This window comes from Oreochromis aureus, linkage group 2 (genome assembly GCF_013358895.1).
Source record: "Oreochromis aureus strain Israel breed Guangdong linkage group 2, ZZ_aureus, whole genome shotgun sequence".
Classification (NCBI taxonomy): Eukaryota; Metazoa; Chordata; class Actinopteri; order Cichliformes; family Cichlidae; genus Oreochromis; species Oreochromis aureus.
In genome coordinates, this window is record NC_052943.1 from 9926137 (window position 1) to 9954098 (window position 27962).

At 38.9% G+C, this 27962-nt stretch overlaps 1 protein-coding gene across 2 annotated transcripts; it reads left to right on the forward strand.

Annotated features, from left to right (window-relative positions):
* Window positions 1-27773, forward strand: LOC116329173 (hepatitis A virus cellular receptor 1 homolog). 2 transcript variants are annotated; one of them, XM_039617261.1, is made up of 7 exons: window positions 1-47; window positions 6661-6762; window positions 25181-25516; window positions 25603-25659; window positions 25741-25829; window positions 26727-26814; window positions 26963-27773. In XM_039617261.1, coding segments are annotated over exons 2-7 (657 nt in total). In that variant the 5' UTR covers window positions 1-47; window positions 6661-6761; the 3' UTR covers window positions 27049-27773. The 2 variants fall into 2 exon arrangements, with proteins under 2 accessions (XP_039473195.1, XP_039473193.1); XM_039617259.1 differs by lacking the exons at window positions 1-47; window positions 6661-6762 and adding an exon at window positions 24826-25039.
* Window positions 27774-27962: the final 189 nt, after the last annotated feature.

The following is a 27962-nucleotide window of genomic DNA, read 5'->3' on the forward strand; positions in this document are numbered from 1 at the left end:
CTTGAGGCCTGGAGTTGCCTACCCCCGTTGTAGACCTTATTCCATAGGTAAGAATTGTTTAATTACACACACACACAGATGCAAAAACTACTGTGTATCAGAGGGCTACTTGCCCTCTGATACACAGTTTGATTATATTCTCACATTGTATGAGCATTTATTCAAAAGTTTCAGTAATGCCGGCGAACAGCAGCGAACAGCGGCGAACAGCAGCTAACAGAGGCTAACGGTGAACAAAAGAGCAGCACTTACAGACAGAAAAGTTCAGGATATCCCCAACAACTCACCTCTCCATTGCTGTCATCAGACAGATGTGAGCTTCACTCAATGAATTGTATCGGGCTGCTTCATAAAATTTTACTGCCTCTTCAAGAGTAAATAAATGTGGACACCTGCTGAGTGGGCTAGCAGGTGAACAGTGCGCAGAGATGTTCGGCATTTAGCGGCTACTGTAGCTGGAATCTTTAAATCTAGGTTTTTGATAGATGACAGACTGAGGGGTTGCATTAAACTCTACTATAGGATCAGATAAATAAGGATTATTTTGAACTGTGAATCACGCAAAGCTACTTCAGCAGAGTAAGGACTTAAAAAGAGACACTGGGAAATTCCTTTGTTACAGCAGCTAAAAATGATGATAAACAGAACAGAAATAACTAATAGATTAAATAAGTACACTGGTATTAATATAACTCAATAAAATATGTCCAGTTAAATATTCTCTTGTGTATGAATAACACTTGGGAACATTCTGTTCTCTCTTGAATCCAGCCCTTCTTTCACCAGTAACTTCCTCCAGAACCACCAATCCAATGAGGCATTTTAAAGACATCTATCTGGCTTGCGGTTTCTGCCTTGCTGCCGTCATGTTTTGTTGTGATGCGACTTATCTCTTTGCCTATTTTAGGGCTTTTAGTGAAAGATTAATATAAATTTATACTGGTGATTAAGAGTCTTCCTGTTTGTCAAAACTATTACACCACACTGGTCAGATCAACGTTTTCTGCACTTTGTTATGTATTCTGTTTTTGCTGGCACATCTTTATATTGGTCACAACCCTGTGTGTATTTTTTCCTTAAATTTGATTTCATTTACTGACACTGCAGAAAGCTACCCCAGGAGAAATCTCCTCACTGTTTGCTGTGGGATACACAAGTGATTCATCCTTTTGCTATGAGTGTTGTAGCTGAGTGTTTCCAGCCCTTGGTTATAAGGTTGCATCCCCAGACAGTCTTTAACGCCCCACTCAGTGGCTTCGGCTCACTTTCTGGTTGGTTTCTTTATCTTATTTAATTGGAAGAAGTGCTTCTTGAAGGCATTAATTTGTTATATTAACCCTTATGCCCTCTTCATTTTTTTAAACTTTTTTTTGATTTGCCGATCACTTTGGCTGTGCTATAGCTTGTGGCTTGGACTTTTTTGCAGGAAATCTGCTTTTTAGTAAAATCTTTTGAAAACTAGTGTCTTTTACTCCTACATGCCAGCCCTACTCTGTTGATGCATGTTGCACCTTTTCAACACCTTCATGAACAAAAATGTACATGCACAAAGTCTATCATAAGATCCTGATACAACAATATTTTTTTCTGCTTTTTTCCCCATAAATCACTTAAATAACTTGAGCCCTCTTCAAAATGATGACATTAAATCATTTATAGGATTTTAACACTTTAAATGCCATTTGATTTTACACATGTGAATTATTCAGTATTTGTTGAAAAAACTTACAAACAAACAATTATTTTTTTATATAATAAGTAGGATGGGGATGGAACATTGCTGGTGATTAGAGTCTTGGATATGTCAGCGATCAGCAACAAAACTGATTTGTTTGTATTATTATTTTTTGTGTAGTGCCAGATACTCCCTCTCGACACCTTTGTGCCCCATTCACTTTACTGAAATCACTTTTTTTAAGTCTTTCTGCCAATGCAGCACAAAAACATGTATTCTGTTAAGTCAGCATTTTATTTTGAAGAAAAGCAGTGATATTTGACATTTTTACTGCATTCCACCAGGTACAAACTTCTTACTGTTGTAGGACAGTCCATGAAATTCTTGTACTTTTGCCAGTTATATTATGGAGCTGTGTGACCACCAGGGAGCCCCAATGGAGGGAGGGAGCCCCATTTGTATGGATGTGTGTGTGAAACAATTTTCAAATCAACATTTGGTTCATTCAGTGGAAACATTTATTATGCAAACTGCAACACCACTGATAACTTCAACAACAAAAGACAATCACAACAAAACATATGAAATATAAACAAATTTGAAACCAAAATACCCAGGCTGTGAATATGTGATGTGTGAGTGTGTTTGAGAGAAAGAGATAAATAGATTAAAAGAGCATAAGTGTGTGTGTGTGTGTGTGTGTGTGTGTGTGTGTGTGTGTGTGTGTGTGTGCGCGCATCTGAGAGAGAGTGTGTAAATCTCTAAACATGCACTGATCGTTTGGGGGGTGAAAAAGGTCATCTTGGAGGGATGCGTTTGATGTGTCTTTGAAGACATGCTTCAGTCGAAACATGGCCTCTTGCTTTTGCTGTATTCAAAAACAAACTGTTGTTAGCGTGTTTATGCACCTGGCTGCTTTCACAGCCAAAGATAAGCATGCATCTTGGCTGAGGGGTCATTTCATTCGTGATCAGAGAATAAGAAAGACCCGGAGCAATGGTGGCAGAAAACACCGATGCTGCCACTGCTGCCATCAGCTTGACCAGAAGGAGAGATGTGTGCTGGTTCTGCACAGGCCTAAAAGGTCTTCGTCCGTCTGCATCAGGTTTAACAGGCGCATTTGTAGAGAGCACCAGGTCACATACTGCAGGGCCTGCTGGCCTGCTGCTGGAAATGAACTAAACACACCCACGTGAACTCTCACACACACAGACAAACACACACACATATATCGGCCAGCCATGGCAAAAACCTTACATTGGGTGGTGGTCTAATAAATTTGTTAAGGACTATATATTTATCTACTTAGATGAGGTAGAATGAGGTGCTAATAATTCATGTTTTTACAGGAATGAAGAAACCATTAAACTGTAAATAATTTTAAGTAGTGTGTAATGTCGGGTAATTTGGTGGAAAAACAAATTTCCCTATCTTACACTGTACATATGCTGTACTTTTATGGCCATATGTGGTTTTGGTCTAGTAAGCACAAAAAGAAAGCCATATAACACGCTATATAACTAAACTGTACAAATCAAAATTATAAATAAAAGTATTAATAGCTAATAAGAACAGTTAATAATGTTAATAATTTGTTTAGTTTTGGAATTACATACAAATAAAATTTCATTATTCATGTGATTTATTTATTTATTTTTATTATTTTTTTTCTACAGTTTTCTGGTGTATAGTTTAACAGTGTTTGTGAAAGTGAGGCTATTTAAATAGTTCAGTTTAATTCTGAATAATGACTCCATGTTCAGTAAATGAGTTGGTGTTTCTCTTTGCCCCGTTGGAAAGGGCACTGACATTAATTCATTTTCTTTGGCTGCACATCAAATGACAAACTATATGATACTTTTAGATAAAAGCTGCCTATAATAGGAAAATGTTCTGTATTGAATTTTGCTTTATAAGGAAACTAATTAAAATGACAGAGCATGTCTAAGTTGCCAAAGAAACTATCCCCGGCACCCAATACTGAAGGAAAGGGGGGAAAAAACTCCCCAAAACATTTAAAGCAGTAACTCAGTGGGTTGAAGGGTCCTCTCAAAAAGGAGGAGGCAAGTTTTAATTTCCTTGGCTTGCTAAGACCAGGGAGTCATCCAAGACCACCAGAGGCTAAGTTTAACTTGGCATGAAGGCAGTGAAACTTGTCAGATGTAGACAATCCATAAGATATACCATGTAAACCTAAAAAACCCACAAAGTGCACAAGCTATTAATGGGAAACTTCACATAATTGAATTAAAAATAATTGAGTTACAAATGTCATTCTCTTAACACAACAGTTTTTCAGTATAAAAACACTTTTAGCCTGCGTTGAAAGAATGCTATTTAAGAAACAGCTCGATGTTTTTTAAGTAATTATTTAAGAAACATCAGGCTATTGGTATGTAGCTGCACTGCGCAGATTTGGAAAGTAAGCCTGTCGCTTTCAGGCTTTGAGTGACTCCACCTGCACTTTAGTTTTGCTTTTCATCAGTGCAGCTCTCAATGTTTTGAACAAGGCAGAAGTGTTAGCAGCTGTTCATGAGAGCAACCGCTATCATCACACACGAGCAGACAGTTTTACTGCTGCGTCTTTTTGACCAAAGACTGAAGGAGCAGGAGCCAAATGTGAAACTTTGACTTTAATAATTTTCACAGGAAACAGATTTCTGATAGTGACTTTGAAAGCACCCACTATGTTATTTTAGTGTATAAAATTTTAATCAGGCAGCAGCGTCAAGGTTTGTTTAGTACTTTGATGATTCCTTGACCATGAAGTCTCTCCCAGAGGCACAACTCATAGTTGTCTCAATCATCCACATCCCACTATAATACAGCACGCTGTCAAAATCCATCAGCTTAACCTATAGGACCTTTACTGACCTAAAACTGACCCCTGGATATTTTATCTTATCAGTGACCAAATACTTGCTGCACAGTGGCATGCTAATGTACAGGATTCCACATTTTTCTCATTCTTCCTGCTGATACTCACTCTGCTATCCACCGTCGTCTCACGAAAGGCTAAGCTTTTAGGGTCATACTTACTCAGATGGGTTTTCAAAAGGGATCCTGTAAGCGAACGGGACAAAATATGTTTTGGAAAGTAAATTGTAAAGACAGTAACAATGAAAAAGATAAAGGTTGATATGCAAATAAACTGAATCTATATTGTCAGAGCTGCTTAAGCTACATGCTAACTTGTGCCTAGCATGTAGAGCATCTTTCGATAATTGTAACCATAGTTTTTCAAAGATATGGAAGGTGGGAATGATCATGCTGTAGGCGTATGGTGTTTTCTCATAACTCAATAGCCATTCGGCTAATTTTCTAATGTAACCACATGTTGTTGTTTTTTTGTCAACTGTATAGCGCTGTCAGTTTATTTCTCTTTCTTCCAACAACCTCTTTCTTTTCAGAGTTGCAGTAATTTTGCATGTATGCTTTTATACTGAGCAAGTACAAGATAAGTGGAGCCCCTCAATTCAATTTAGCCTCTTGGCATTGCTGAGCAGTACTTACATGCTCGCGTGAAGACTTCAGTGTGGTCTGTGTAGAGCTTTTTCCAGAAGTATAAATCAACCTTTAGATCTTGGTAGGAGTGTTTATAGAGCAATCTATGGATGTTTGTCAGTGGTGGCTGATTTAATTGGGGGAGGGGAAAAACCAATAAAATCTTGACTGCATTTTGTTTCCTTTATTTTAGTTGAAATTTGGGCATCAAAACTGCAGTAACTGCGTTTATTCATGCTGTTGTCTTAAATGTTTGGAACTACTGTTACACTTCTATCCAGCTATCCAGTATGTACAAGGAAAGAACTGTTGTGCATTCAGCCTGCACTGGGTAAATATGAAATACATCAGCCTAAAAAATTGAAAAAGATGTTTTTTATGACATTTTGAAATGATGTGCAGATTTCCTGAACGGCAAACAAATATTTGTTTTCAAAAATATGCCCTGAAAAGGTCGTTAAGAGCAGTACACAGGTGACCTGAGGTACTCAGTTGAGTTTGAAAAATATCTTTTACAGCTGAGGGAATTCAGTATCTTTAAACCTGCAATAAATGATTTGGTTTGCTCCCTTTGGTTCTGCAGACATTGCAATCACTGATATTATAACCTTTTCAGCTGATATTGCAAACTTCGTGAGCAAACATGCGTTCAACAAATTACACCATTATCATTAGGTCAAAGTTGTGCCTGTGGCCACCTGATGAATGTAAAACTGTTATCCGCTCTTCTTTTTATTTTCTGCCTGCTCCGGGGAGAAATATCTGGTGACTAAGCTGTTAAATCCTGCAGTATGTTCACCTGCTAGTTGCTGATTCTGTCTGAGCCGTGGGTATCTGGTGAGAAGCGGGTAGTGCATAGAGGATTTTAAGAGCTCCCTGCTGTGGCTGAAAATGATGCCATGTGCACAGTGAGAATGAAGTGTAAAGTACGAGAATAGACAGCTAAACAGCAAATGGAAAGTCACCATAAAGTGCTGAAAACTGGGGGGGAGCTGCAGAATCAGGTTTAAGATATCCCCTCCACACTATCACACTGATTTCATATGTACAGTAACTTAACACCAGGTGGTAGAAGGCTGCGTGTAAAGATGAGACTGTTTCTACACCCAGTATCACCGAAACAGGGATGAAGGTGGTCTCCGCTATGCTTTGTTTGACCTTGGTAACTCTGTTTAGAAACAGTGATGTCAAATTTTCCTATAGTAAACCTTTAGAGTAGCAAAGTGAAAAATTAAGCCACTAGAGTTTAGAAAAGGTAAATATTTAATTGTGACTGGTTTACTGGAGTGTGGCATGAAGGATAGGGGCTCTGTAATCCCAGTAAAATTTTCAGGTTTGTTCTGCACTGATATGATGACATGCTCTGCATTGTGAAGATACAGAAAGTGCCAAACATGATGAAAGATGTCATCAAGGACGCGGATTCCAGAGCTGGTGTGTGTTTTTGTGTGTTATTATTAATCTCTGGCTCTCTTCCACAGCTCGTCTTTGTCCTGTCTTTTTCCGCTCATCTCCCACCCATTTGCGGCAGATGGCCACCCGTCCATGAGCCTGGTTCTGCAGGACATTTCTTCATGTTAAAAGTGAGTTTTTCCTTCCCACTGTTGCCAAATCCAGTCTTTAAGAGATAGCTATGAACCCTGCTTCCGGCTCCAAACGACTCTGTAGTTAATAAGGCTGTTGTGCTTTTAACATGTTTTAATTCTTTGTATCTCTTTGTATTTAATCAAGCCCCTAAAAAAAAAAAAAAAAAAGTCAGTGATCACTGTCGGCCTCTCTTCATTTTTATTACCACTATTCATTTTAAAACACAGTTTTTAAAACCTTACGTAACTACATGCAGCAGTAAATGAATGACTAACCTCGTATTGTGGATGGATTATCTCAGTTGTTCTCCTGACTGAAGTTTGGTCCGTTTACAGCCATGTGATTGCATTTGTCCATAACCATTGGGAACTCTCACATTAACTTTTATCGAGTGGAAAAAAGTTAGCATCCTCCAGCTTCACTGTGTTTATATTATGCTAACATAGCTGTATTGCTAGCGATTACGTAGCACATCATTATATACCAGCTAGCCCAACTTCAGCAACCCTATAAAAGTCACTGCTGTTTAGTTTACTGTCTTTGTTTATGTTAGAAGTGATAGCAGAGCTGTAAGTTTTAAGTTTTTCAGATATCGCTCAGTCAGAACATGCTATATCATGTTTAGGTGGAAACTAGTGAGCTAACTTCCTGCTAACTTCTAACTCCGTTAAATTTCATAAATTCTGTTTTCATGGATGCTTGGATGTTAAACTTAATTGTTAAACCTGGTAAAGCAGCAACACTGATCATTTTATTAAAGATGAAAAAATTTAGACAGTTTTCAACTCTCAGTGATGCCCCAGTGTTCATTTGACTTAGGGACCTGAAGCAGAGTTTGGACCCTGAAACAGGCTAATGATGTCAGACTTAAACACTGGATAGCCTGGTCATAGAGGATCATATGATTGTTGGGGTTTTCTATGTTTTGTCTGTATTATTGTAGGGTCTTTACGCACTTAGAAGCAACTATTGCTGTGATTTGATGCTATATAAATAAAATTGAATAGAATTGTGTGTGTACACGAACATAAATTAGGAAGCCTAGAAATTAGATTTTTACTGGGACCAGCTGATATTTAATGAGCTGTGCTGTTACCATTTTTCTCATAGTTGGAGTGCGAGTGCCCACTTACCAAAAGAAAAGTGAGCCAGACCTGTAGCAAGTCAGTGAACCCAGTTATATTCGCTTACTGTTATTGTTTAGTCTTTGAGTTCAAACAAATTCAAATAATGTCCATTATTACAGAACAAGAAGTTCAACTGGGTGCTGTGTTAAGTCGCCACAGAAGGAAATGCTTTGTGGAACAAATTAGAAGGAAGCACATAATACCCAGGAAAAAACATTAGCGGCCAATAAAGCAGCGCACGGTATTCACAAGATTTTTCAGAACCCATTTTTTGGCAGCGTCGCTGTGTGTGTGTGAAAGATTAGCTGAGAAACAGTTTTGTATTCGAGATATTTCTGTTACCATCAATCCGTCTGACAGTCTTTACAGAGCATCCCAAAACCATTAACGCCTTAGAAGCTATTAGTTCAGTCACTGCATTAGTTAACAGCATTTTTCTTAACTTGCGCTCACATACACACATGTGCTTATTAAAAATGAGCTTGTATGTCATTTGGAAGCAGAGCTGCAATCTTCTCTCTGTTTTAATTACTGTCATTACAGGAAATAGTACAGACAGGCTTTTGAGTCATGTTCTCACACTTTGTGCTTCAGCCAGACTCACACAGCATTCAGGAGAGCTGCTCCCAGACTCAGGCGCCTCAGTAAAATCATCAGTCATGTTCAGCTCTGCTCTGCCTGGTCTTGACAGCGAGAGGGACACAGATTTGCAGCATTACCTTATCGTAGTCGGACTATATCTGCTTTAAAAATGAAGGCCTGTCAGGAAGAAAAATACGCTGAGCATTTTTAAATTTTGTCATTTCCCAGGACAAAATGTGTACTTTCAAGGCTTTGATACATTAGGGACCTTCGACTGCATGTTCTTCTCGGTCAGCTGTAATTGTAATTTGGCTTTTTGCAGAATAGATGTGTCCAAATATCCAGTGTGATATTTTGTTTTCCATGGCGTCATTCACCTTCACTGAACAGTACAAAGGTAAATGGAAAACAGGTAGTGACGCAGAACGGTGACATGTGACAAGTTAACCATGCAGGGAGGGTGAGATGGGTGACAGCTGTGCACGTGAAAATATTTCACATATGAGATATTTTTACTTTTTGTCATAAAGGGAAAGAGGAAGCCTTAATATTACCATAACATGTATAACTAGACATTTATTTATTTTTATTTGTTAAACATTAACAACTCATTTACTTTTGTAAATCACTGTCAAGGTTTGCATGTAAACATTTATCTTATCTGAACTGGAGTCCAAAAAATTGGGACTTTTTAAAATAAACCTGTCTCTCCCATTTCTAAACTAATGCAGCATTACCCAGCTTTAAAGAATTGCTTTTGTTCTTTTAAATGTAAGTATCGTCAATAAGCTAATAAAACAATATTTACCTGGAATTTTGAAACAGTTCTTAATGTGCTCAACAGGATTTGTTTGACTTTATCAGGTGTACACTAACGCCTTAAAGCCTGAAATATGAAATAGTTGCCAGAAAATTATAAGTTTTGAAAATTGAGAGTTTACTGAACTATGTGAAAAATTTGTTTAAAAAAAATTTATTACATTTTAATTGTGTACTTTTTACAGTACTAATCTCGGCTCTCTTGCTACAAACCTGTGAACCTTCATTCCTTTATCTTGCATGGCTGAGATGTTATCATGTGTGTTTGCTGAAAAATACCACATAGGAGAACTTTGGCAGGTGTTTAGAACTTTTACAGGATTGATGTACTTACGTGAAAGTTTTAAAGCTGTATTGGTGCCATCAAAAAGAAGTATGAAATGACTCTTGAGAACTCACTGTTGTGAGTTAATCACAAGCCGGTTTCTAGTTTGCTGCTTCATATTAAAGTTTTCAAAGCTATGTGTTTGGATGGGCTGTGTCATACAGGCTATTTTACAGCTGGATGCAGATCACTACTAAGTGTAAAGTTTAGTCTGTCCTAAATTGACATCCTTGGTAATTACCAAAATCATTTTTATTGTTCTGTGATTGGTAATAAATAATATAAATAATAAATATTCATTTATTATTCGGACCTGCATATTGATTTGACAAAGAAATTACAGCGTTCACTTTTTACTATTCTTGATGAAACTGGGACAAGAATTACCCACATTTGCATTTTGCATCCATTTTTTGCATGATAGGTTAATTGAAAAATCTAAATTTCTCATAGGTGTGAATGTGAGTGCGAATGGTTGTCTGTCCCTGTGTGTTAGCCCTGCGACAGACTGGCGACCTGTCCAGGGTGTACCCCGCCTCTCGCCCTGTGACTGGGATAGGCTCCAGCGCCCCCTGCGACCCTGAAAAGGATAAGGGAAACGAATAGATGGATGGATCCAATTAAAATAATTTATTTTTTTTAAAAAAAGGTAACAGGATTTAATATGGAAAAAAAAATTCCTCTTTGTTAGGGTAGGTGGAACAGGCTCGAGCACCCGTGTGACCCTAAACTGGAAAAGCAGAAGGAAATGGACGGAGGAATTGTTGGGAAAAAGAAAAGTTTTTTTGTATTTTATATATCTGGTAAGAACGTAAAAAATAGCTGAGATGAGCTCATTATGTCAATCTGTTATTCATAGGAACACTTTGTGATTGTCTTCTTGAAAATCCACTCTTTAGTCCTGAGCACAAACACACCAGATAACCATAATACCCTTGTTTCTAGTTTGTACCGATGAAAGGTACAGACAAGACTTACTGCAGTCTCTCAGAACAAACACTGCTCTTTTGAAATCCACAGACCTCAGCCAGAATAAACAGCGATACAATGGAAGCTCGTACAATATCGTACCTCATTTAGTCTGTTGTGTACTGGCAACTGTTTTGGAGGAGAAGGTGGAAAGAAATGTGCAGTGTAGCTTGGACAGATGTGAGGAATTGTGCGTACAAGATGTGCACATCTCCAGGGACTTTGTGCTTGTTGTTGAGAGAACAGCCAGCAATTTGCCAGATCGCCTTTCTTCTAATGACTTTTTAATGTGTCAGGCCATAAACAGTGAGTGTGAAGTAAGTCTGGATGCTTCACATTATACATCATTTAAATGTTAACGGTGAATGATGTTATCTCTATTTAGGATCATATGCTATTAAAAAAGGCAACATATTTAATTGAGTGAATAAAGAAACCCTTCTCTCTGTCTTAAACAGGAAACTCAGTTTCACTTGCCACTCTATCTGAAGTGGAAGTATCTTTCTTTGGCTAATTAAAATGCCACAGGCATCTGTGAGAAACTTGGTCAGTCCCAGCAGACTCTGGGCCAAGAGAGCTGCACAGTTGCAGCTCTAGTGTCTCCAAGGAGATTGCGGTCCGATTATAAAGAAAGGCGTCTATGGTTTTAACCTGTATACAGGCTGCAGCACAATACTGCGGAGATGAGAGGTCACGTTGCGTAACCTGAGGAATTTCACTGATTGGTCATTCATGTCTGGGTCAGGGCTGATGGACTTTACTAGAAACCCGTGAAGCAGAAAGAGAGAGAGGCAGAGGGAGGAAAAAAACCCCACTATGCACAGAAGGTTTGTGAAAGTCGCCTTTGCTCTTGGCTGGAAGGCAAGATTAAAATCATTCTGTATCGCTCGGTCTATTTCAGAACTATTTTAAGCTTTGGACTGACACAGGGAGATGTATCCACATTTTTAAATAGCTGTTGCATGCTATTTTTAATGTAAACAAAACCATATAAAGCAATTTTCTTAAAATGCCTTATTCAGTATATGACACTCCAATTTGTTATTCATTGCCAAGATGCAGGACCACTGCAGCAGCAGAAGCAAAGTCCATCAGAGCATCACAATGACAGGTCGTGTAAATGCTCTACATCGAGTTCTTGACCATTAGGAACACTATGGAGCGAGGTTTGAACAAGTGGATTCAGGCTCGGGTGGTTCTTTTGTGCTGCTGCTTTCCTGACTGCAGTAAGGCGCACAGCTACCATCCAGCAAAGGCAGTGGAGAAGACTGTGATGTAAACAGTGCAGACTTTTTAATAAATGTTATAACAGGAGGGACATCCTCTCAGGCCTCGAGTGTTTCTAGTGAGAAAAACCAAATGTAAACAGAAGTGTTGTTTGCTTACAAAAGACTCCAAAGTGCACATTTAAACAAATCCGCGCATTAACCTAAAAGAGATAAACCAAGCCTATTAATTCAGTCCATTTAGTAGCATCGCGCGGTAGGACTTCCATCAGCAGAAGCACAGTCATCATTTCCATTTCTTTTCTGAGCACTCTAAACATTTTTTTGTCCATTTTCAAGTCGCCAAATTAGAAAAAAAATCGTTTAGCATCTACATTTTTAAGACGTCCAAGCAAAGTCAGTGATATCGCATGAGAAAGATCGTGTGACGTGACCGAAAGATCCAGGAGATGAGTTGTTCATCTGGATGCTGTAAATCTGGGATTATTTTTCTTTATCCTGTCAGATCATCTGACTGTTTTTAAAGCTGAGTCAATATGAAGACCTGCTGATAGCCTGAACTGAGCCTCAGACAGATAATAAATGTCTATATTCAGACTCAGCATTACATAAAGTCCTCATTGGAATGTCACATCTGCCCTCTCAGGTGAGATTTTGTTTTCCCAGTGACTCAGTGCCCTTTCTCCAGCTCCTAATTGTGTTCATCTATGCAGATAGTGCGTTTCCTTCCCGTCTTTGTTTAGGTTCCACATATAAATCCACATATAATGGGTGAAGATGAATGATGTCCTCTGTAGACGAGATGGTTGAAGGGAGATAAAATGCATGCGTGAGTATAATATGTGTGTAAAAAATTCCTGAAATTCCTTAAGGAGGTAAATTGGCCCGAGTAGAGATTCCTTTTTTGACCTTGACTTGGAAGCAGCAGGAGCAGCAGCAGTGATGTGAGAATTAACAGAAGATTAATGACTGTCAGTGTCTGAGAAGCTTGTCAATTTAAATGTCTTATATTCTAACATTTGCCAAAAAGAAACGTAAAAAGCTGTCTGAGTATCTTTTTAAAAATACCCCTTGATTTCACCTCCCTGGCTGTAACTTATGTTTGGCTGTTGTGTAAAAGTCTCCGAGAGCAGTGGTAACTTCGGAGCTAATGATGTCACTGTAAGGCAGGCTGTAGAAATGACCTTTAACTCATAATTCTGGCTGAACGGAAGCATGATAAATCACCCTCCCTCTGTCTTTAACAATGATTCAATCAGAAACCACAGAATGGGTGTTACTCCTGTTGATCTGGTGAATGATGAAGAATTGGCTGAATCCTTCATCTATTGACTGACTGGTTGTTTACGGCTGCACTTTCAGTGTCTGGATGCACTGAAAGTGAAAATTGGGGTCATGTAAATAAAGCAAGGTACATATTACTACTATAAAATTGTGACTTTAGCGTGATTGGTTATATCTTCTTTAGAAGTTATTTGTTCAAAAGAGGTGACTAACCAAATGTCAAATAATCTTTACTGATGCATCCACATAATGAAACCTTGTTCACTTTACTCAGTAAGAATCTTTCAGTAAGATTTCATAGTGTGAGGAGCGACTGTGACACAAAAAACCCCCCCATAGTCATGAAAAAAGTACACCCACTTTTAATTTGTAGATTTTATGTTAAGAACATATAAAAGTCCTCGCCAGGTTTGAAAATGACAAATATCATATAACATGTTACACTTTGTCTTTATTTATTTAATAACAACAAAGCCAATAAGAAGACCCATTGGTGTAAAACTAAATACACCCCATCATTCAAAAGCTTGTAAAACCAACTTTAGCATCAGTAACTTGAAGTGATCATTTTCTGTATGGTTTTAGAAGTCTCTCACATCAATAGGGATGGGTATTGATAAGATTCTCACGATTCCGATTCCATTTTCGATTCTGTTTAACGATTCGATTCTTTATCGATTCTTTTTAAAAAAGGAGAACACTAAGGTCGATTAGCTTAGAACTTTGTTTTATATCTTCTCTTTGAACAAGATAGAAATTTAGGAGTAACATGGCCTTACGAACCCAACAGTGAGCTCTTAAGAGGATCCACAGCCTACGGCTCTTCAATGGGGTGTCACGGGGTCCCCAGGAAAAAAAATTGTAAATGTAAAATAATAAAATAAATATTCTTCTGTAGCAATAACAAAGTATAACATAAATTATTCTGTAGCAATTACACAAGAATATCCAGTAATGTCCCTGCCAACAATTAAACACATTCACTTACCGAAAATCGGGGGCATCTGCTGTGTCAAATGGGTGCAAGCCTTTGACCACAAACTTAGTCGCTGCTCGGTGACATTCGTCTATTCTGGCCTGAAAGGAGACGCTAACGGTAGACTGCAGCGAGAACTGCCAGCATCTGAGCCAGCCAGACTCTGTCTGTCTCTCTCATCATGGTCACCTAAATGCAGCGCACAGTAATGGCAGGTTTTGTAATAAGGCAGATCACGCTAACATAATATGCACTGTTAGTTGATTATTTACCCGCCGATTAACGGGAGAGGGCGTGCAAGCGTTATCGCTGCTGCTGGGTTGAGATTCACGAGTCCGGAGCGGAATTAAAAACACGACATTCATTTAAGGTTATCGCGTGTTTTGTGAGCAAATGCTTTTGCATATTCGAAGTGTTTCCTCCTTTAAATGAAATATCTACTCTGCAAGTGTTGTAAGTTGCCCTGTTGTCATCCGTTCTCGTAAAGTATAACCAAACTTTTGAGCGTTTGAGCCACTTAGGCGGCCTGCCAGGTAAATGACACTCCGCAACGTGGTGACGTCATTCGGGGCGACTGGAATCGATAAGGGAATCGTTTGCAAAGATGGCAAACAATTCCAAGGAATTGAAACAGTGGGAACCGGTTCTCAACAAGAACCGGGTTTCGATACCCATCCCTACACATCAATGTGAGGAATTTCGGTCCACACTTTAAAATGTTGCTTCAGTTCATTGATGTTTTTGTGCATACGTTTAAGGTCCTGCCACAGGCAGGTTGAGGTTTTGTCCATTACAACACTTTGATTCTTTTCTCAGCCACTGTGTTGTAGTTACTGTTGTGCTTGGGATGACCATCCTGTTGGATGACTCAGTTTTAGTCGAGCTTTAGCTGTTGCACAGATGGCCTCACATTTGAGTCTAGAAGACTTTGATATTTCATAGTCAACTCAGTGATTCTAAGGTGGACAGGCCCTGTGACTGCAAAACAAGCCCAAATCATCGCCTCTCCACCACCATGCTTGACAGGTGGTATGAGGTGCTTTTCTTGTGCATTAACGCCAAAGTTCTCTACTTTGATCTCGTCCGTCCAAACGAGTCTTTTTCTAATGGTACTGCTACAAACTTTAACGTTTAGCATGCCAACTGAGGCCTGTGCCGTTTGATATGTAGCTCTAGTTTTTTTCTTTGCAATTTCTCTGAACATTACACAGTCTGACCTTGGGTGGAATTTTCTGTGACGTCCACTGCCGGGAAGATTGGCAACTGTCTTGAATGTTTTCCGCTGTTAAATAATCTTTCTCACTGTTGAATGACGGACTTCAAATTGTTTGGAAATGACTTTCTTGGCTTTCCCTTTCCAGATTGACAGGCAGCAACAAGCATTTATTTAAGGTCATTGCTGATGCCTATCCTCCTTGGCATTGTGTTAACACATGTGAACGCTTCCAACAAACCTCCAAAACTCCTGTTTTCATAGAGGTGCTCACACATGCTGCTGATCTGTTAATAAAGTGCATTTAATTAGCTGCGCTAGATAGGCTGCTACTTACCCTCTTAATACCTATGAAAGGAATAAGGGTGTACTTACTTTTTTTTTGTTTAACTTGGCTTAGTTTTTATTTAATACTCTGATGTGTCATGTGTTATTGCTGATAAGATTAGGACTTTAAGGTCCAGATTTCTTTCTTTATTTTTTTATTAACCTTAGAACTGAAACAGTGTGTTTGAGTATGCTTAAATTTCTACATTATGTATATTAAAGGAAAAAATATGGAACGCTCTCAAAGAACTGTTCAAGAAACAATTTTACGTCTGATTTTATTATGGATTTGGCTGCTGTACTTAGGACTTGACACCTTCGGATGATTACCATTATGTTGAGTCAGGCTTAATCACATGACAGGGAAAAAAAGCATAGAAGCTGCATGATTTAAGCCAGCAGGAGGACTGACAGACTTTTCTTTTTTATAATTTTCACATGATTATGCGAGTTTGTCTCGTTTTGAGCTTTGCTTTGACAAAATGTTCTGAAGGACGATGTTCTATAAATCTTGGTTTTGTAGGCACTCAAGTAGAAAAAGCTAATTTCACATCTCCACTTTTAGTGGACTGATGCTCAAGAAACTCTTTCCCATACTGGTCCCCTGTTCATGTCCTGGTATGGTTTTCTCAGCATCTCTCTGTCCTGTGTTAGTAGCAGGGGTGGCCAGGCCATGTGAGTAATGAAAAAAGGACTTTTTTTCCCAGCGGAGAAAAAGAGTTGGATCTGGATCAGCTTTGGGTCAGGAGAGCTTCTTTTCTTCTGTACATCCCTAATCATCTTTCCTTTAAGGGTATGTTTATGTTTTCACATTTTTCCCCTCTCCGATTGTGCCGAAGGAGAGTGAACTCATGAGAATGCTCTTCCTCATACCATGTAGGCACGGAGGCTTAAACTCCTACCTGTTGTTCATGGCTACAAAGCATAAAGAACAGATGAATATGAACATCATCAAGTGATAAGTCACTGACCCATAAAACAAAGTTTGCAAGTCTCCCTTAATGATGCTGCAGTGAGTAACAGTGACGGGATTCATGGCAGCGTCCCAGCACACTGCATGTGGGAGGAAAAAGAGATGAGCATCAATACTGGGAATGTTCAGAGTTACTGTGCTACGTGTCTTTTAAAAGGCAGTAATGTGAATACTATTTATTTTCTTAAATTCAAAACAAACAAACAAACAAAATCTCACTTGCTACTGTGTTGGAGTGTATAACGCTTGATCTCCACATCCTGTCCTCTCCAGCCCTGCTTCTCATTCCTATTTTGGCTCCACTTTCTTTCATTTCCAGCCTCTTTTCACTACTTACTCATACTTTCTAATTGTCTTTCACACAGTGGGACTGAAATTCTCTCCTCATTTGCCTTAATCTCCTCTGTCCCTCTTTCTTTTCCCTCACCCAGCCTTCTGTCTTCCAGGAGCGTTTGGAGGCATTTCCGCTCCCAAACTCATCATGAGCTCTGGTCTCCCCAGTGGGATATTAATAGAGAGAAGAGGAGTGGAACATTGAGACCCACTCCCATGAGAGATGAGGGTGGGAAGTAATAAGTGGGGAAAGGGCCGATCTCCATAGTCACCAGCAACCATAAATCCATCATGTGTTAGTTGCATGCACACAGATTATGTTATGTTCTTGTAGAGGAAACTAAAAAAAAAGAAACCTTGACAGAGAGAAAGGCATTTACAATAATATGCAAAACACAAAGAAACCAACTCTGTAACCCATCAAAACACTGTTTCTGCTCAGTGGGTGCTCCTATATAAAATTCATAACAGTTAAATTTACTCTGAGGAACAACTCTGAGCTGATTCTCATTCATGACCGAGAAAAGTGCCATAATATTCAAAGAGCAATTTACAGTCTGGCAATTCCAGCAAATTGCAGAACTTGCAACTAGAGATGAGTGTATATATGCACTTCAGTAATATTACCTGTTGTTTTTGTAGTAGTTCTGAATCACATCGAAAAAACATACAACCTAGCATGGTGTCACAAAACAGAGAGCTACAAGGAAAGATTTATTCCTAACAGTAGTTTGGACACTGAAAAACCACAGAAAACGTACCCTCATATGCATATTTAGTAATATATAATACAATATATAATAATTGGCACATCTTTTATGTATATAAACATAGTATTTTAACCCTAAATCATAATCTTTTCCTAATCAAGTGGTTTTTGTGCATAAGCTTAACCTTGGCAAGTCATCTAAACTTCACAAATATCGAGTGAAAAAAAAACTAAGGTGTGAAAAATATTTGTTTAATGTGAGTCTAATTTGCACTTATAGCAGTAAAGTCGAAGCACATTAAGTTTCTTTTCTTTCTCGAAAGTGCTTCTCTCTGTGACGCAGAGAAACCATTTAAGTGGCCATCACACACCACTGCTCGTCCTCTGCCATTGTTCTCTCAGCAAAAACACTGTCACCTTGCGTCACGACTGGTCTGTGGATTGTGGAGAACCAGTCATGAGGCGACATCAAATTTTGCAGCGTGCAGCTAATTTGCAGTGACCATGCAAACCACGGCGAGAACGTAGGTTGGCGACAGCGGCGTAATATGACAGGCACCGCTGCCAGTGTCACGTGGCCTCATTACACAAGACTGACGACATTGCTACTGTACTTGGATTCAATTTGAATCGTGGGAGTAACAAATAACACTTGATTTATGCACCATGAGGGACTTAAGGGTCACAGCAGCTGTTGGTCTACAGCACTGGACAAAAGTCTTGAGTCACCCTTCATTTCTCTCCAACGATCCAGACCTTCTTGTAAATATTAAAGTGATCTTGAACTATAGTTCTCCCAGTTTTCTAAATGTCTTTCAAAGGTTTACTTTTGATATTGGCTGCTTTATTGTGTTTGGCTAAACGATTTGTTGTTTTTGGACTGATCTGTTCTAAGGACTTTTGCCCACTGGGAAGCTGCCTCGAGAAACGTACACACTATATTGCCAAAAGTATTCAGTCGTCTGCCTTCACACACATATGAACTTTAGTGACGGCCCATTCCTAATCCATAGGGTTTAGTATGATGTTGGCCTTTGCAGGTATAACAGCTTCAACTCTTTTGGGAAGTCTTTCCATGAGGTTTAGGAACATTTCCGGGAATTATTGACCATTCTTCCAAAAGCACATTTGTGAGGTCAGACACTGTTGTTTGATGAGAAGGCCTGGCTCACAGTCTCTGCTCTTATTCATCCAAAAAAGTGTTCTATCAGGTTGAAGTCAGGACTCTTTGCTGGCCACTTAAGTTCTTCCACACCAAACTCACTCATCCATGGGTTTATTCACCTTGCTTTGTGCACTGGTGTGCAGTCATGTTGGAACTGGAAGGGGCCATTCCCAAACTGTTCTCGCAAGTTGGGAGCATAAAAGAGTCCAAAATGTCTTGGTATGCTAAAACATTTAGAATTCTTTCACTTCTGTTGGATTGCCAGACAGAAAAGCATGATTCATCACTCCAGAGAACACGCCTCCACTGCTCTAGAGTTGAGTAGCGACGTTGCTTTACACCACTGCATCCAATGCTTTGTATTATCCTTGATGATGGAGGCTTGGATGCAGTTGTGCTGTTATTGAAACCCATTCCATGAAGCTCTGTACACACTGCTCTTGAGCTAATCTGAAGGCCACATGAAGTTTGGAGGTCTGTAGCTGCTGACTCTGCAGAAAGTTGATGATCTCTGCACACAATGCACTTCTCGGCGATTTTAGGTGGTCTACCACTTCATGGCTGAGTTGCTGTTGTTTGCAAAGCTTCAACTTTGTTATAATACCACTAACAGTTGACTGTGGAATATTTAGGAGCAAGAAAAGTTTGCGACTGGACTTGTTGCACAGATGGCATCCTATCACAGCACCATGCTGGAATTTACTGAGCTCCTGTTAGCAACCCAGTCTCCCATAAATGTTTGTAGGAGCAGTCTGCATGACTAGGTTCTTGATTTTATACACCCGTGGAAGTGACCGAAACGCCTGAATTTAATGATTTGGGTGAGTGAGTGAATATGGATTTCATTTTTCATTTTTTCTGGACAGATGTACAGCACCTACTGGCGGAGTTCATCACTTCCATTCAGTAAATGTAACTTCGAAGGTTCAAAAGTCTCTGAGCTCAATATCAGCAGTGCTCTTTTTCTCCTTATCTAACAGATTGTGTTGACAAGCGAAGGCAAAAACAAGCTGTCATTAGAGGACAGCAGCGGCACACAAACTGTCAGGACCGATGTGACCACGAGGTCTTCATCGAGGCGTCACAATGCTGAATAACTGAATAAAGAAATGTCATATTGGGAGATTACATGCATTTAGCTTAAAATCAGATATTCAACTAAATTTCTACTTTAAAGTATTTTAATTTTCTCTTAGTGATGTTAATTTTAATGATCTCTTTCTCTAGGATTGTTGTCCCCCTTATACACCATGGAGGGGTCATTTTATAGACCAAAGAGGTATTCGCCTGATCAGCACTCTTGCTTGAGAGAAGAGAGTGGATACTCCGATGTCAGCAATATTGCAAATCGATGCATTTTCCCATCCGCCTGCTATGATGGATCACTCTGGAAAACCTCAAATTGACTGGAAAGCTGATGTATGTGCTATATTAGTATACTCATTATTCTTCAAACCCGAGTTCAGCTTCTCTTTCTGCTTTTGTTTCGAGTTTCAAGAAATAGGAGCTGACTGCAGCAACTACCAACATCCTTAACAACTTCTAAAAATGACACAAAACTTTGACCTACGCAGTCCAACTTCTTCTTTTCTGTTTGCTCATGCTTTTATCGGACATCAGCAAAAGTCACCTATAGCTATAGATTTCTCAGTGCTGGGACGCCGGCCTTTGACCAGTTTTTCTGCTCAGAATGACATTTTTAAATCGTTATCTGTACAACTGACTGACGGAGGCTTTGGCTTGAATTCCAGAGTTAAATCACAGAAAGCAAGACTCCCCTTCTGTCAGGGAAAGCTTAAGCTTAAGCTTAAGCAACGAGACTTTAACTCATAATAGTATTAAAGTTGCAACAGGCACCTCAGCAGGCTGTATTCTCTAAAGCATAATTCAGAAAGGATGTCTAATATTCTTACTAAATTGTCATTTTTTTTAAAAGTTTTAGATACTGTTTAATTGATAGTTATTTTGAATTTGAGGATAAAGTTTCATATTATTTTATTTATGAAGTGCATCAGAGTCAGCATGAGGTTTTTGGGGGTGAATGATGGGCTGAAGTGTGGCTCTGCATCCCGACTCAGTTTGTGAAGAGATTCAAGTCATAAAAGTGGGTTTGCTATTTTAGGCATGTGCTACACAAAATATACACAGTGTAACTGAAAACACTGTGAAACTTTGTTGGTATCAAACAAGAGCAAAATCTTACGCTGATTAAAATCAGAGTCAGCTCTACTGGCCACAAATATGTACACACACAGTGGGCTCTATTTTGTTAATTGCACACAATGTGCTTAACAGACTCGACAACCAGACAACAACAGCATAACACACAATAACATTTATAACACATATACATATGTGCAGTGGTGCAGAATGTGACAATCTTGGAGTAATAGGGTGGATAACTGCTTACTATATGCACAGATATAGATATGTTCAACTTAACAAAATTGTATTACTGTTTAGGTAGAAACAGTAACTGAAACCAAGGTCTTTGTGGTTTTGGCAAGTTGTTTTTCAGTTAATCCTTAGTTCTTGTTTAATCACACTTCACTCATAAACTTATGATATTATAACATGCTTTCAGAAGATAAATTTTTACATACTTCTATCTACTTTATCTGCTTCTATGCCCAGGGACTCCAGATGGAAATTAGATAGTAGCTAAATCTGGTGCAATGCATCTTTTCTCTTAGGAGATTAATGTTTGTTTGTTTTTGTACATGGTCCCGGACAAATAAAGTGGAAATGAAATGAAACAAACAGTATCAAAGAGGGATGTAGACTCTGTGATATCACCCACTTGTTTTGAAGTTTTGGCTGCCACCTTGTTGTTTTTTTGTGGAGACAGAAGTTACCATATATGGATGAAAGGGTGGAGACTTAAGTTGTCAGCTAATGCTTTTGAGGTTACTCGGCAAGCTGCGTTAAATAAACTGTATGCGTGCGTACACACGTATGTGCGTATGCACATATCTACTGTTTGGTGCTAAGGGACAGAATAATAAAATACTAAAATGTGACTCTTGAACACACACACACACACACACACACACACACACACACACACACACACACGTAGTGAAAAGATCTGGTTTAAGTAATGGACTTGAAGTACTAGAAGTGTGGCCTAAAGGATTCCAGTTGTGACTCTTGTAATGAGGGGAAAAGTTATCCACAGAGACCAAACTGGCTGTTAGACATGCTTTTAATTCTGTAATGCAGTTTTTGGCACTTCACTTCACATCACCTGTTTTTAATCTACTACACCCGTTACCCCTGTCTTCACCTACCACTTGTCAATTTTCTTATTCTCGCTGGGCAGGTTTTCAGATGTTTTGCAGTATTCATTGTTTGTGTTTCTAGTGATTTCTCCCCGTGTATGACTTTTGTCTGCCATCGGAAATTTGCCTCTCACCTGTTCCCAGCTTGATTTGTTTGTCCTAGCCGACTGCCTACTTGTGCATGACCACGGACTGTTTGATTAAAGATTGTTTTCGACTACCTGTGCCACAGAGGTCCTGTGTCTAGATCCTCTTTTCTGTGAAACTGTTAGACAAAGGGCAAACACTACCATGAAAAAATCTCATAATTCTGCAGTCACCACATGAAAATAGATTAAAAAAAGAATAAAAAAACCCAAAAACCTAAACAAACACTGAAATTAAATTTGCCAGGTGCATATATTAACAATAGACTCTCATTAAACTGATAGAAACCCTGGATGCAATTATGTTTCCTTCAGACATTTTTTGCTGATGCAATTTAGAGAAATTAAATTTCTCGGAGACAGGCTTGCTTTAAACTCTCCCATCACACCTTTTGTCAGTGAAAAGATTCCAGTCTCATTAGGTCTGCTGTTAATATGAAAATATGAGAAGTGATTAGCGGCTTCACGAAATGACAAAACACAGGACATCACGGAGGGAGGACAGTGATCTATGGAGTGCTCGAGCAGCTCGGTGGTGGCTGACAGTGTTGACAAGTGGAGGTGGAGACAGGCCTGTCAGAGGTGAGTGGAGGGCATTGCAAGACTGGCAAAAACAAAATATTTTTCTTAGACTCTTGTCATTATGTGCACACAACACTTCCATTAGTTATGTTCTTATAATGGCGACTTTTTACCAAACACACATATTGTAAAGTGCATATGCACCTGCATGCACTAAAATGTGTTGCTGTGGGATTGTGTATAAATACCATTGTGCGTTCCTTGCTTTTCATGTCATTTTCTCCTTAAATTCAAAAGAAAAAATAGTCTAAAACAAAATCCACCTGCAACTCTAAATTGGACAAATGTTAGCAGACGAAGTGTTTGAAGGCCAGACTAGGCAACTAGGCAACATGACTCTTAAACAAGACCCAACTCAGACAGGCACACAGTTAAAACAGTTTATTTAAAGAAGAGTTTGCACAGGAATGAGTGAAAGCCACAGGGCTCAGGGAATAATGTGTCCTAAGGAGAGGAGAGAAGGAGTCAGGTCCAGCGGAGCGCAGAGGAAATTTCCTAATGATCCAGTTTCCAGGATGGTCTCAAAGGTATGCATGAATTATCTTAATTGGAATGGATAAGCTTGGAGGGAGGAGCACTGGCCTGTCCTCACAAAAGGACAGGCCTGTGGGTCATAGGAGGGTGGCATGGCGAGATGGAGCGTGTCCTGGAAGAGAATTCCTAAGGAGAGCGGTAAACTCAAAGAAGGTAGGTGAGGTTGCTGAGGTAAGTCTTGAGGTCCCTTTCATCTGCAGGATGAACACAGGATCAGTACACATATAGATATCAGTAGGAATAAACAAGAGCCTGTTTACGACTTGGAGATGACAGACAGTCTGGCGGAGTCCTGATGTTGAGAAATATCAGCTGCTGATGAGATCAATGAACCACAGGTGCGCTCGCTGAGAAGCTGCCTGTCCAACCAATCCAAGAACAGACAGAGAGAACAGAGCCAAACACAACGGCCCAATACCTGTATTATGATGGATGGATGAGACAAATTTGTCTGTTCTGTGAAGTGTGAAGTATGTTAAATAAGACTATAACTGGACAGCTTGTAAAAGCAGCGTGTGTATTGTTTGGAAAGCAGTGGAATAAGAAATAGGAACAGAAAGCAACCGGGAGTGAAGAGCTTCTTCAAAATAACGCTTATTCTTTTGAGATGTGCAAAACAAAAAAAGGAACAGTGTGTATTATTTCAGGTCTATTGGCCACTTTGAGGATCATCCTGAACCTTGTAACCAGCTGATGTGTAGAGTGCTATTGTAATATCTGTAGGTAGTTAGTATTCTTATAGTATGTATTTATATTAATGTTTATATAAAGGTGCAGCTATTATTTATGCTGTAAATCTTGCATAGTCCTGCACCATTGCTGTTGTTTTGGGGGTTTTTTTTGCATCATAACACCTTGTTTGCATACAAAAAATGTAATTCTGATTCTTATTGTAATGAGTGGTGACTGTGGTTGATGTAATTAAAGTAAAAGCATCAGGAACATGTGACGTGGGTGCACTGAGTAACTGTAAAAATCTCACAAAGGACGTTTTTGAAAGTCATCTCAGGAACAAGCTGAGCCCTTTTAAATTGTCAGCCGCAGGGCCAGAAGAGAACAACTCATCCCAGACAAATTACAAAAACAATTTTGAGTGTCCTTCCACTGTTTTCTTTCTTCGCCAATTTTACAGCTGAACATAAACTTTAATAAATCTCCTGAAAAATCACAAGCAGCGTGAAGGAATTCAGATGTCCAGAGTGACAATCTATGGATAAATCAGGAAAACAGGCTCATAACTGTTAGTGACAGATGTGACACTTAGTCATGTTTCCTGTTTATCTGTGTGTGTCATCGATCTTTAACATTTAAAGTGTCCCATAACAAATAAATGGAGGAACGCACGATCTGTTTATATTACAGAATATAACATTTCCAGCCTTTTGTCCCCCTTTTCTTTTACATGCGAGAGTTGAGCTTTATATGTACAATGATAAACTCTGGAGTACTTCATAACAACAGATGAGACATACATTTTCCCCAATGGGCTCATTGTGCATCACAAGAATTCAAGTCCAAATGTGGACCAGACAACCGTAATTTCCTTCTTCATTTTTAAAAAGGGAAGTGAAACCTCCAGTATTTGATAAAACAGTACGTGTGGTGAGGGAGAAGCTCATTACATCCTCACTTGAGGACATTGTTAACAATAGCCTACACATGTGTGGTCTGTTTTGCTTTTGCCTCTGGATCCTGATCCGAGGTAAGTCGATATTTGGTGCTTTTATTGTTTCAGACTATATGTAGCGTGCTTGTTGGTGTAGGAGTGTGTGTGGGTGCAGTAGTGGGCTTCAAATCAGGGTTACAAATGTAATCTGTATCATCTATTGCTGTTCCTTCACAGTGTCCTTCAGCACCAGAGTCACTGGCCTCATTGGGCACAATGTCACTTTGACATGTAGGTATGATGCCAAAACCTATGGAGTCCTGAGTTTTTGTTGGGGCAAAGACAGGGTGCCCACATCCAAATGCTCCAACACCATCCTCTCCTCCACCGGTGAGGCTGTGTTTTACAGAGGGTCCTCCAGGTACCAGCTTTTGGGCCGAGTGACAAATGGAGATCTGTCGCTGACCATCCTCAATGCTCAGAGGGAAGATGCTGGGGTGTATGGCTGCAGGGTTGAGATTCCTGGGTGGTTTAATGACCACAAGGTCAACATTGAACTGATCATAGAAGAAGGTAACACTCATGAAAAACTTTAGTGTCAATCACAAAATCATTGATGCTTTTTAGTTGAAAAAATTGGGCTGTTTTGTTTTTCATAGGTGCGTTGGAACAACCTGTTACACAGAGCTACACAATAACTACTGCTGGAACAACAGGTGAGCAAACACCTACAAATAAATACGTTTAATTTTTAGCATAAACTGTATCTTATGGATTATACCAACTGACTATTTCAGGTGCTACAGAAATACTGACAGTGTCGGCATCTGAAAGCGTGGAAGTTGGTCACCAACAAATGGACGCAGTTCAAAGTGAAACAGATCAGGTATTTGACTTTTTACTTAAATCAGGAGAAAGTTGTGTGTTATAATACATCAATTCCTATTTGTATAGCACACTTACAAAGTGCTTCACAATTTTACTAAAATCACACATTAAAAATAAGCATATATGTTCCAGTGTACATAGACAGAGTCGACATATGATCTTACAGTTATTCCTACATCCACACATCAGATGTAAACAATAGCCAAATACAATAGGAGATAGTGTAAAGAAAAACAGTCGTTTGAAGCAAAGCACAGATTGATCTCATGAGCTGACGAAGGCTGTTCTAATGTTTTTGGCACCACAACACCTAAATTGTGATCACCTGTGGAGTTAAAATAAAAGCGTGAAAGAGTTCAGCGATCAGATGGTCGGAATGGCCGACTGACGTTATAAGGTCGCAGTAACTCTGCTATAGACGCAGGAGTCTGTTCATGTGGAGGTTTATGTATTAGTAATAAAGGCTTAAAATAGAGTCTGGTTTTCAGTGTAAGACAGTAAAGAGAAGTAAGAACAGAGTTGGTGGGTGATGTTTAAAAATATTCACAGCACAAAGTTAACTCAGATAATGAAATGTTTTAAAGCACGATATGACTCATGGTGAACAGGAAACCTCTGGCGTTTATTTTCCTTTAGATTTTTCTTCTAGCAGTTAGAGAAGAAATGACACTAACTTGTAGTTTTGTCTTTTTATTTACTTATTTATTACAATATTTAGGACATTTGGATTTCCTCAGATTAACATTTTGTCTCAAGATTGATGTGAGACAATTAATTCAAAAAATGAGTGTAAAAAAATTCTGATTATTTAAGATTATTTATGTAACATATTTAAAATTATATGGCCATTATAATTGACCCAGTCCCTCATGTTAAGGTTTATTTTTCATCGCAGGTGAATTTCTTCTCGAACATTGGGAACATTGGCAGGATGGCAGGTCTTTTATTGCTCACCATAATCATAATCCTCTGCTTTATTTTCCGTAAGTATGGAATGGATTATCGTTTGTGAGTCATCTCCCATTCCTGATTAATTTAACATTAAAAGTGGGCATCTATCAAACAGCTGAAGTCACAGAGCGGGCTTTCCTTCTTACTGAGTATCTTCATATTTGCATTTCTTCAACCTAGGAAGGATGTTCCTGATGAAGGAGGCACTAAAACATCACAACTCCATAACTGCTGAGAATGTTTATGAGAGCATCGCGATGACATAATGCTGTTGATCAAAAATAAGACACCAGATTTCTACAGTATAAGGAACTTCTGGCTGCAGAAGTGGATGCCTGACGTATGTCTAACCTTCCCATTTCTGGAGCCTCTGCTTAACTAGTTTCCAGTTAAGCAGGTAACAGGAGTCACTACAAAGATCTCACAGAGAAGGGTGCATTTGTTTCACAAATTGCAAAAAGAACCTAAAGATTAATTAATGTTTGCATTTACACTTTCTTACTACCCAGAAGAGTTTTGGATTGTCTGTACTTGCAGACACAATGCCACCTACTGGCCCTACTGAGCAATAACAAGCAAATGTGAAAAACAAGTTTGTTAGGTATAACAGCAATATTATCTGAGTATACACCTCTCAGCTATAATTTAAAAAACTTTTGCATGACATGGCTCAAATGAACTGTGACACAGGTGTTTAGTGATATGAAAAATATGTACTGTACTATATGTTATATAAGCTTTTTAACCACTGAATAATGTAAAAATGGAAGATGATTTGAGAAAGAACCTTTACATGCCAAGACTAATTGTTTATGGTTTATTTATTTCTCTCTAAGTCGTGTCTCTGAGTCATTTAAAAAGTCTTGTGTATGCTCTGTTACACTGTATTAGCAAACTGAATAAATGTAATTACCTCTACCTCATTATAAATCTCCTTTAAATGCTTTTCTCTGGAAGCCAAAAGTTATTAAACACAAACCTGAATAATGTTTTTCCTTGTTTAGTTCTTAGCAACACGCGTGGGACTGAAAAATATTTATACATTTTGCCAACCAGTAAAGACCAGTACAGGACTCAAATGCACCACACAGAGCCAGGAGGCTTTAACTTAAAAAACCCAGTGTTTACTGGACAAATCCATACACATGACATCAATCAAAACAAGTACAAAAATGCTTTA

Excerpts from the sequence above, each read along its gene's own strand:
- LOC116329173 (XM_039617259.1), top strand. The coding sequence starts at position 24,997 with ATGTGTGGTCTGTTTTGCTTTTGCCTCTGGATCCTGATCCGAG. Across the intron at positions 25,040-25,180 it reads CCTCTGGATCCTGATCCGAG|TGTCCTTCAGCACCAGAGTC; the intron begins GTAAGTCGATAT and ends GTTCCTTCACAG. Across the intron at positions 25,830-26,726 it reads TTCAAAGTGAAACAGATCAG|GTGAATTTCTTCTCGAACAT; the intron begins GTATTTGACTTT and ends TTTTCATCGCAG.